This window comes from Taurulus bubalis (genome assembly GCF_910589615.1).
Source record: "Taurulus bubalis genome assembly, chromosome: 13".
Classification (NCBI taxonomy): Eukaryota; Metazoa; Chordata; class Actinopteri; order Perciformes; family Cottidae; genus Taurulus; species Taurulus bubalis.
The window spans coordinates 12,085,575-12,095,810 of record NC_136601.1 but is presented as its reverse complement, the minus strand read 5'-3'; the positions used below and the strand labels follow the sequence as shown (position 1 = coordinate 12,095,810).

Below are 10,236 nucleotides of genomic sequence, written 5' to 3'. Positions count from 1 at the left end.
TGTATTTTGGTTTCTGTGTTTTGACGCAGTGACCACATTTCAGTTTCTTTACTCCAACTTATTTACACTTTAAATTCCTTCTCATAACTGGCCTCTAGGTAAAATTAAATGTTACAAGGTCAATAGAGAATGAAGGCGTATTTCCTTCCTTAGACTGACTGGATGAACATACTGTTCATGGTGTTAAGGATGTGTTTGTTTATCTATTTTCTGTATTGTTTTTGCAATGATCAATATTTTTTTAATGAATTCTTATAATTTGTCACTTCTGTCTACAGAGATGACGTCACTGCGTAAGAACCTGGCTGTGCTTCTCCTTTTTCTGAGTGCCTCTCCATTCCTCCACTCCCACCTCTCCACCCATGCTGCCTCTACTTCTTCCCCTCCTCGTCATCGGATCATATTCATGACTGACTTAAGCTCAGATGATAACTATGACGATGATTACCATGACAATGATAACCACAGCTCTCCTCCTGAATTGCTGCACACAGTGAAGACTACCTTATTCCAACAAAACCCGCAGCTCTGCGAGCACAACCCCTGCTTGGAGAATCAGGAACCCTGCAAACAAATTTCAATAAGGACTGGGTGCCTCTGTCCTGGGGTCAGCGGAGACAATGAGCCTCCTCAAGCACCACGCATCCTTGTGCTGCAGCCAATCAGTGAAGGGGCTGACAGAGGGAAGATAGAGGTCCAGTGGTGTGCTCCATCTTCTGTGGTGTCTGTGTACAGAGTGTTGATAGAGGGAAGTGAAGCCCTGGAGTTTCAGGAAGTTTTGCGACGGGGTTTGGTCGGATCTTTGGAAGTTGGCACGAAGGTGTGTGTGGAGGCAGTGAACAGTGCAGGACATAGCGTCCCCTCAGACTTCTCCTGTGTGCGATACGATCTTCCTCAATTTGCTGACCATAAACTGTTTGCTGGGGTTATAGGAGGAGGAGTTGCCCTCCTTCTACTTCTCATCATAGCAGCTGTGATCCTCTGGAAGCATCAAATGCGTAAAAAGGCAAAGAGGGACTCTGCTGATGGACTAGGGAACCCTTCTTACAGCACAGAGGGGACTCTGTGATCAAGACCAGTTCAGCACAGACAATTCCTCCCAGTCACACTGAACAGGCCCCTGGAGACAAGGGGCACAGCAACAGTGACATTATGAACAAAAGACAAACATCTACAGGGTGGTGTTGATGATGATTGATTATAGAATTCAGAATCAGAACCATTTATTGCCATGTATGTTTTCACATACAAGGAATTTGTAAACAATAAACAGAGTGCAAGAAATGGGAGCATGAAATATACAATTAAATATACAATAGAATATAAAATTAAGATAAAGTGCACAGACAAAACTGATGACAGTAATTAAGAAATTGTTCATACTCCTGTTCCAAGGAATATGTAAACATATTGGGGAAAATTGGAATTGTTATAATAGAATAACACTAACAATTGGTACGTCTGTTTCATTGTGGTTTCAACTACAGGGTTATTTGCTGGCAAATTAAGCTTTGTAGGTTTATTGCAGTGTGTTTATATAGTGTCATGGTTGAATTTATTGTAGATATTCTTTTAGTATATAGGTACTGACTTTTATAAGAAACTAAAACTTATTTTAATAAAAAACAATGTGTCAAAGGTCTTGGTTGAATGTTTTGCTTGATGTGTTGTGACATACAGCAGGGTGACACCTTTAATCAATAGTGAAAACAACACAATGTGTCTTCATAAGGTGTACAAGCTATAAAACAGCTTTAATGTGCATTGGCATTAAGTCGGTCCAAACTGCACCACACGACATGTCTACATTGATTTGAATGGAAATCTGGTGAATGCTGAAGCCACATGATTGTCACCATTTTAACCTATGCTTTTAGTGCTTTTCAGAACATTCATTGACCCCTTTTATGCTGTATGAAAGCATCTGCATTTGTCATGTTTGTCTTTTCATTTGACCTCTGGCATATATCTGTAATCAATGGCGCAAAGTATCTCCCTTTAAGAAAGGTAGTTTTGCTTTTATTTATTCATTGTATGTTCTTCTCCACTACTATTTCAGAGAGAAATATTAAGTTTTACTCCACTACATTTATTTCAGAGCTTTGCTTACCTTTTTTCGTTTCAGATTAAGATTTGACATATTTGCCTTGTATAGATGAAACTTGTCAGCATGGTATAAAATTGGCCAAATTTGCAGAGTGTACTTTGAATATTTATACTTTAAGTAAGTGTTTTAAATAACTTAAACTTGGCAACTTTTATTTTGAAAATCTTGTAAAAGCGCAATTAGTAGGAAGATGATTTTATTGTCTAACAACTGGAGGTTCGTCCCGCCTTTCGTCGGCGTTTAAGCCAATGACTGCTCACTAAACAATAAGATGAAGATGTATTTAATGTTAACAGCGTGTGACATTTATTACCAATAAGCGGAATGGCGAGCCCAGGTGAGTCTCATGAAGTTATTGAGAGTGAGACAGAAATTATTGTGAGTGCAGAAATAAATGTAAACTTCCCTCATGTTTACTTGTTTAGCTAGTGAATAAGTATCTAATAGCTTACAACAATTTGTGGTAAAGTGACGTTACGTTGTTGTGGAGGGATTGTATAAACGGAAGGTCTCTAACCTCAGTTGTTGCATTAAGTAAACTATCTTTAGCAGATATTTAACCATCTAATGAATATTAAACGAAAAGGGATTCTTATAAGAATATGAAGTTATTCACTGCTTAAAGATTCAGACAGACTGAATGTCTTGACAACGTCAAACCGCAAGCTTTCCTCAGGGAATAATGGTTGCTGTTTGTTATTCAACCTAGAAACCGTTTCATAATAGTTTACTCCCAAATTAAGCTCAACACGACTGCACACCGTAACCTGTTAATCTAATAAATCTAATAAATATTAACTGAAGAAGGAATCCCTTGTTATAAGAATATTAAGTTATTAACTTCTTAATGATTCAGACAGACTGAACGTCTTGTCAACGTCAAACCGGATGTTTTCTGTATCCTCCGGGAATGTCAGCTCGTTATTCAAACAGCAACCAAGAAACGGGTTTCATAATTCACTACCAAATTAAGCTCAACAGGACTGCACACCCGTAACCTGTTTCATCAAAGGCCACTCAGTGCATTGTACCTTTACTCCTAATATTTCAGTCACACACACACACACACACACACACACACACACACACACACACACACACACACACACACACACACACACAGTCTGATAAGAACAAGTATGAGTGCCATGGGGGAGCAATCTTCTGGAGAGGAATGTAACCTGAAGGTGGAGGGTGCATCAGGAATTTGATCAAATCTACATTTGCCTCTCTCTCACCCTTTCACAGGCACAGGTCATAGCTTAATTCTTTTCCTTTTGTCTTTATTTTATGCAGCAAAACGTTAACTAAATACACAAATAATAAACTGTCACACGGTCGAAAAGCGATATGCTCCCATGCCTGATGCAGCCCTTTGTTTTGCTGCTGCTGCTGTCATGAGCTCATTAAATGACAAAGTGGGAGCATCTAGCATTAACATAAATGTCTTTCAATATTTTTTTCTATAACTTTTTCTTCATCATCTGATCTTCTTGTGTTCACATTGCTTCTTGCAGTAAACACAGTTTATTTACAGGTCTCTCCAGCGTGCTGGTTTTGGTCTGCAGCATCACTCTGCATACAGCTGCACTGGAGTCAGGTATGGTTTGGATTATCCTTCCCATTATCCATGTGTTTCGTGGTGACAAACTGTCAACTTCCAGCACCACATCTCCATGCTTAAAGTTTCTCTTCAACCTTTTGCTAACTGTAGATGTACATCTGTCTTGGAAGTCTCCAAAGAGAAACCTTTGCTTGGCAGTTAATAACGTTAACAAGATCAGCAAATCTGGCTCTGTCTTCCACTTTCCTCGAGGTCAAATGCGTTGCGCCAACTCTCTCTCATTTTATTTGGCAATTTGGATACTACAATTCTCATATTTGTGGGGTTATCCATCTCCTCCATGAACTCCACATCTTCCATTGTATTACGAAATCCAGTCAGAAAAATAGCATAAGCATTCAGTGCTTTCCCATCTTCAGACTTTATTTGTGGCCACCTTAAGGCCTGTCATTGTAAGCGCTTGCTATCATCAGCTCATCTCCATAGTTCTTCTGAAGCAGTCATTTTGCTTCCTTGAACCCTCTGTGTGAGGGCATGTGCTCACAGCTATACGTACAAGTTCCTGCGATTCTCCTGCAGTGTATTGTTGCAAGTAGTACAGTTTGTTTTTGCTTTACTTGAATAATGTCATTACTGCTTCTGTCACACTTGTCTGTCTGTCTGTCTGTCTGTCTGTCTGTCTGTCTATCTTGGCCTCACAGTTTGTGGCTCTGTAAATTGCTGCAGCCGGGTTGGAACTGAACCTCCATGTATAGTCATGTTAGTGTGTGGGGAAAGTCTTTGCTCCTCCTCCTTCACTTGTAATTGTCTTAAGTGTGAGTGAAGATAACTATTCATGCCATCCTCTGATCTCATAGTCTTTCAGTACTTTTTTATTTTTTCAGCGACTGCTGTTTCCAAGTCAGCCTTTCCAGCTTGGCTTTAATACGCGCTTCCTCCAATTCAAGCTCCTGCTTCTTCTGTAACCACTTCTCCACTTGTGAAGCATTATCCTCAGGATCCACATCTTCTTCTCTATCTTCATCTTGATCCATGTATTCATTATCAGCAGCTGTACTTTCTTTGCTTATTTCTTTTTCACTCAAAGCACACATCCATTGTTCAGCTTCTTCTGCAAACTGTCAAAGTCAGCTTTATTGTCAATTCTAACATGTGAGACAACATATATATTAAGAAAAACTATCATTCTGTATTTTAGCAGCAGTCAGACATAGGATTCTAAAAGAGAGGAGGGAGTGGGAAGAGGGTTCAGCTCCCTGAAGCTGTGGATGAAACAGTTTATGAGAGTCTGGTGGTGTGAGCATGGAGGCTCCGGTATCTCCCTCCAGAAGGCAGGAGGCTGAAGAGACTGTGTGAGGGTAGCAGGAGTCGCTCATCATCATGGTCACTTTGCGAGTGAGGCGGGTGTCATATATGTCCTGCAGGGAGGGGAAGTGAGAGTGAGGCACCAGTGATCCGTCCAGCTGTCCTCACTGATGTCCACCCCCAGGAATTTGGTGCTGCTCACTTTCTCTATATCAGCACCATTGATGGTCAGTAGTGGGTGTTGAGTGTGGAAGTCTCCGGAAGTCAACAACAATCTCATTGGTCTTGCTGTTATTCAGAAGGAGGTTGTTGTCTCCGCAACACGTGGTCAGAAGGCTGACTTCCTTCCTATAGTGTGTCTCATTATCCTTGGTGATGAGATGTGTCGTCTGCACACTTGATCATGTGATTGGTGCTGTAAGGTGTTTTGCAGTCGTGTGTCAGGAAGGTGAAGAGTAGTGGACTGAACACACAGCCCTGAGGGACCCCTGTGCTCAGTGTGATGCTGCTCGAGGTGTTGTTGCAGACACATACTGCTTGTGGCCTCTCACTGAGGAAGTCCAGCAGCCAGTTACACAACGAGGTGTAGAGCCCCATCTGATCAAGTTTGCAGATGAGTTTTTGTGGGATTATGATGTTAAATGCTGAACTAAAGTCTATCAACAGCATTCTCACATATGAGTCTTTTTTGTCCAGGTGGGTGAGGGCTGGGTGGAGAGCAGAGCAGATTGCATCCTCTGTGGACCGTTTGGCACGGTTTGCAAACTGGAAAGGGGCCAGGGGGGGAAGAATGGATTTGATATGTGAGATGACTAGCCATTCAAAGCACTTCATTATTATGGGGTAAATGCCACTGGACGATAGTCATTAAAGCAGGACGGAGTGGATTTCTTTGGCACAGGTATGATGATAGTGGCCTTGAAGCACGTTGGAACAACAGCTTGTCTCAGAAGTATTAAAGACATCCGTGACGACATCCTTAAGCTCCTCTGCGCAGTCCTTCAACACACAACCAGGGATGTTGTCTGGACCTGTTGCCATGCGGGTATTGATAGTGGAGAGTGTCCTGTTCACGCTGGCAGCAGGCAGGCACAGAGCCTGATCGTGGGGAGGGGGCGGAGTCTTTGTGTGCTGTTTTGTGCTTCAAATAGTGCAAAGAAGCTGTTGAGGTTATTTAGCAGAGAGATGTTGCTCTCGCAGGTCTGTGGCACGGGTTTGTAGTCCGTGGTGGTCTGAATGCCCTGCCACAGGCCCTGTGTATCTCTGCTGTCTTTAACGTGACAGGTTATCTTATTTCTGTATTCCTGTTTTGCTTTCCTGATGCCGTGGAACAGGTTGGCTCTTGCTCTTCTCAGGCCAGTTTCATTCCCGGCTCTGAAGGCCTTGTTTCTGGCCCTCAGCAGCTGATGGACTTCCCCTGTCAGCCATAGCTTCTGGTTAGCCCGAGGGGTGATGGTTTTTATATGGGTCACATCATCAATGCACTTACTAATGTAAGAAGTAACAGTGTCTGTGTACTCCTCAATGTCTGTGTGATTGTTGTATGTGGCTGCCTACTTAAACATTCCCCACGCTGTTGAGTCAAAGCAGTCTTGGAGAGCGGAGGAGGCCCCCTCTGGCCACACCTGTACCCACTTCAGAACCGGTCTGGAGACTTTCACTCTTGGTCTGTATGCTGGCATTAGAATGATGTGGTCAGAGAGTCCTATTTGGGGTAGGGGTGAGGCCTTTGTGAATAGTGTAGACTAGATCCAAAATGTTGTCCCCTCTTGTTAGGAAATCAACATGCTTTTTGTTCTTCAGACAGAAGACCTGCCACTTGCCCACTGATCTTTTTAAGATCACTGACAAGAGTCACACTGAGTTTCTTTTCTTTTTCCAGCTATCCGAGCTAATATCCTGTCCTGGTTCCAATGAGCCTGTGCAGCTTCTCCTCCAAAGCTCTCTCAGTTAACTTTCTGGTTCTCTTAGATTCCGTTTTTTTAGCATTAATTACCTCCTTATCTTCAGCCATCCTATCAAAGCAATGCGCAAATTGCGTGCAAAGGATAAAAAAGTATTTCCACCTTCTGAAACACACAGATACTTCAATGGCTTTTAATGAGGAGCGCTGTCTGATTTGCATGAGAAGTCTTGAATAAAGCGAACATCCTGAATTATATTAGCAAAATATAAACGAAACACACAAATAATAAACTCTGTCACATGGTAGGAAAACGATATACTCCCATGCCTAATGCAGCTCTTTGTTTTGCAGCTGCTGCTGTCATGACATCATTCAATCACAAAGAGTCAATCATTAACATATCTTAGTCCTACACAATGAGCATAATTAAGAAAGTCCTGAAATTCCACTTAAATAATATATACACTTGTGGCTCTTACAATCCCAAAGCAATCTATTCTGTTTTGCTCTTATGATGCCGCTTGAAATACCTAAACTCAATATATTTTCTGAGTCTCGACACCAGCGCTTTCTTTTTCTCCAGATTCAACATTTGTATACCTGACTCAAACTTTTTTGTCGATCCACTATTTTACTGCTGTGTGCACCTCCAAGAGTGGAGAGCCAATAAGTTTCACAAAGTGAAGTATGTTCATTTTTAAAAAAAAATTAATAAAATCTTTTATCAGGCTGAATTTAAAAGATGTAAACTGTACACTTTAACGGGAGGTCCCAACAAAGGCTCATCATACTCTATAAAGCCTTTAATGTGTTTCCTCTCTCATTTGCAGTCGCCAAGGAAATCTCCTATGAGGATCTGAAAGCACTCCTGGGAAAGAGCGAGAATCTCCTTGTGGTCGATGTTCGCACTAAAGAGGAAGTGGATCAAGGACACATTCAAGGATCTGTTCACATCCCACGTGAGATCATTTTTAATTCATTAACATGTAGGGGAAACAAAATATCAAGGTTAAACATACAGTAGGGCTCTCCCATATTGAATAGTTAATTTATTTTTAACTCAATTTAACCACCTATCATAAACCTTCAGAGCAAAGTTCTCCTGGATGTGTGCCATCATCTATTTCATCTGAAAATATTTGTCTTCCCTTTTTTACTCAGTTGATACAGTAGAGGCTGCTTTTACAATGCCGCCAGGTCAATTCAAGGCCAAGTACGGAGTAAAAAAGCCAAAATTGGATGCGCGAGAGCTGGTGTTTCACTGCCAGATTGGCTTACGAGGGAATATGGCCACAATCAAGGCCTACGAACTTGGATACAAGTAGTAAATACGTTATTGGTTGCTATACATTACACACAAACATCACACAGCCTGTCTTGCTTTTACGACTAATGTACACTTATTTATTTTCTTCTGTTTCAGTGCACGTAATCTTACCGGAGGATACAAGGAGTGGCTTGAGAAAGAGGGAAAGTGATTTGTGTTGGAGGAAAGTTTCATAAGTTAAATAGTGACTTTTAACCCAACAAAATCGTCCTATGCTGTTTTGTTTTAATACTTCATTGTATTAATATGAATAGTTACAAATGTAATAAATTAAGTTATCTTCTCAGATTAACCTGTATTTGTGGGGGTCATTTCAGAGAGCTGAATGTCTAGACATGCAAAAACAGGAGCGAAAATACACTACATGCAAAAAGGTTGTGCACAGTGGTGGCATTTAATGTTGTGATGTACAAACAGACATATACAGAAGAAAAAGTCAGCTGAGGAATACAACTCAAGAAAAAAGGTTGTGACTGGGCCTTCAGTAAATACCATGTCCTCAATAGAAATATATATTGGAAAATTATGATAATACATAGCAGTAACTAATGTGCAATATTTGTTTTATTCCTTTGCAGTCAGTTATTATTTTTATTGTGTATTCTTTACTTTATTTAATTTCCCTGATCCTCATAGTACGAGGTAGTTTTAGCCTGAGAGCAGTTGGGTTGATTATTCCTTCAATGACAAAAGGGCCAATGTAACAGGGTGACAGTTTCCGTGAGTCGGTCTTCAGCGGAATATTCTTGGAAGAAAGCCAAACGCTGACCTGTTTCCATCGGCAACAAACCTGTGGCAGCGCTGTTCAGAGAGTTGTAGGCATATTCCACCCATGCCAATTGTGAGCTCCAGGTGGTGGAATTGGTGGCGGTTACACACAATAGAACAGACTCAAAGTCCTGGTTAGCCCTCTCAGTCTGGCCATTTGTTTGCGGATCAAAGCATGAGGCGAGACTGACCATTGCACTAAGAGCTCGGCAGAATGACCTCCATACATGCAAGATGAACTGGGGTCCTCGATCAGAGACGATGTCCAGGGGTATACCATGGAGGCAAAAGACATGGTTCACCAAGACGTCAGCGGTTTAACGGTCGGTGGGCAGCTTAGGGAGGGCCAGAAAGTGAACAGCTTTTAGAAAAACAGCACAAGGATGGAGTTTCTGGTCAGAAGTTGAGCGTTGCGAGAGGAGAGGAATAGGGCTGAATCAGGATTGGGGCTGAGGTGAAGCTACTCTTTAACTCAGAGAAGGCAAACTCCGCCTCAGGGGTCCAAGCAAAGGAGATGGAGGTGGATGTGAGTTTGGTTAGGGGAGCTGCAACCCTGCTGTCTCTCATGAACCGGCAATAGAAATTTGTGAAGCCCAGGAAGCACTGTAGTTGCTTTCGGTTGAAGGGTCAGGGACAATCGGTCACTGCTTTGATCTTCTCTGAGTCGGCCCTTACCCGCCCACTCTCAATGATGTAATCCAGAAAGCCGACTGAACAGGCGTGGAACTCGCATTTCTCTGCTTTGACGAAGAGCTGGTTCTCCCGGAGTCTCTGGAGGACCCGGCGGAGACGGGAGACATGGTCAGACGTTTTCTGGGAAAAAATAAGAATGTCGTCCAGGTAAACAAAGGCAAAACGATGGAGGGTGTCTCTTAGCACAATAGTTAACCTAGTGAGGCCGAAAGGCATTATCAGGTACTCAAAATGTCTGAGTGGAGAGTTGAAGGCAGTCTTCCATTTGTCCCCTTCCCGGATTCTGACCAGGTGGTAGGCGTTCCTGAGGTCCAGCTTAGTGAAAACTGTAGCACCCTGTTGAGGCTCAAAAGCAGAGTTTATTAGGGGTAAGGAGTACTTGTTCTTCATGGTAATACTGTTTAATCCACGAAAACCAATACAGGGTCACAGAGAGTGATCCTTTTTCTAAGGGCGACTTGGTGTGGTGACCTCTGCAGGGGGCAGTGCTGATTGCAATCAGGCAAAGAGACAAAAAGGTCTCTCTGCAGACCAGTCGATGTGTGGGTTGTGCAATCTTAAACAGG

At 42.2% G+C, this 10,236-nt stretch overlaps 1 protein-coding gene across 1 annotated transcript; it reads left to right on the top strand.

Moving 5' to 3' along the window:
* Positions 1–2,431: 2,431 nt before the first annotated feature.
* On the top strand, positions 2,432–8,489 carry LOC306745916 (thiosulfate:glutathione sulfurtransferase-like; the record flags this gene model as incomplete). Its single annotated transcript, XM_079228780.1, has 5 exons — positions 2,432–2,444; positions 3,645–3,707; positions 7,713–7,841; positions 8,044–8,206; positions 8,306–8,489. 5 exons carry the CDS (start codon positions 2,432–2,434, stop codon positions 8,358–8,360), a joined length of 423 nt encoding a protein of 140 aa, XP_079084906.1. The 3' UTR covers positions 8,361–8,489.
* Between the last annotated feature and the right edge of the window lie 1,747 nt (positions 8,490–10,236).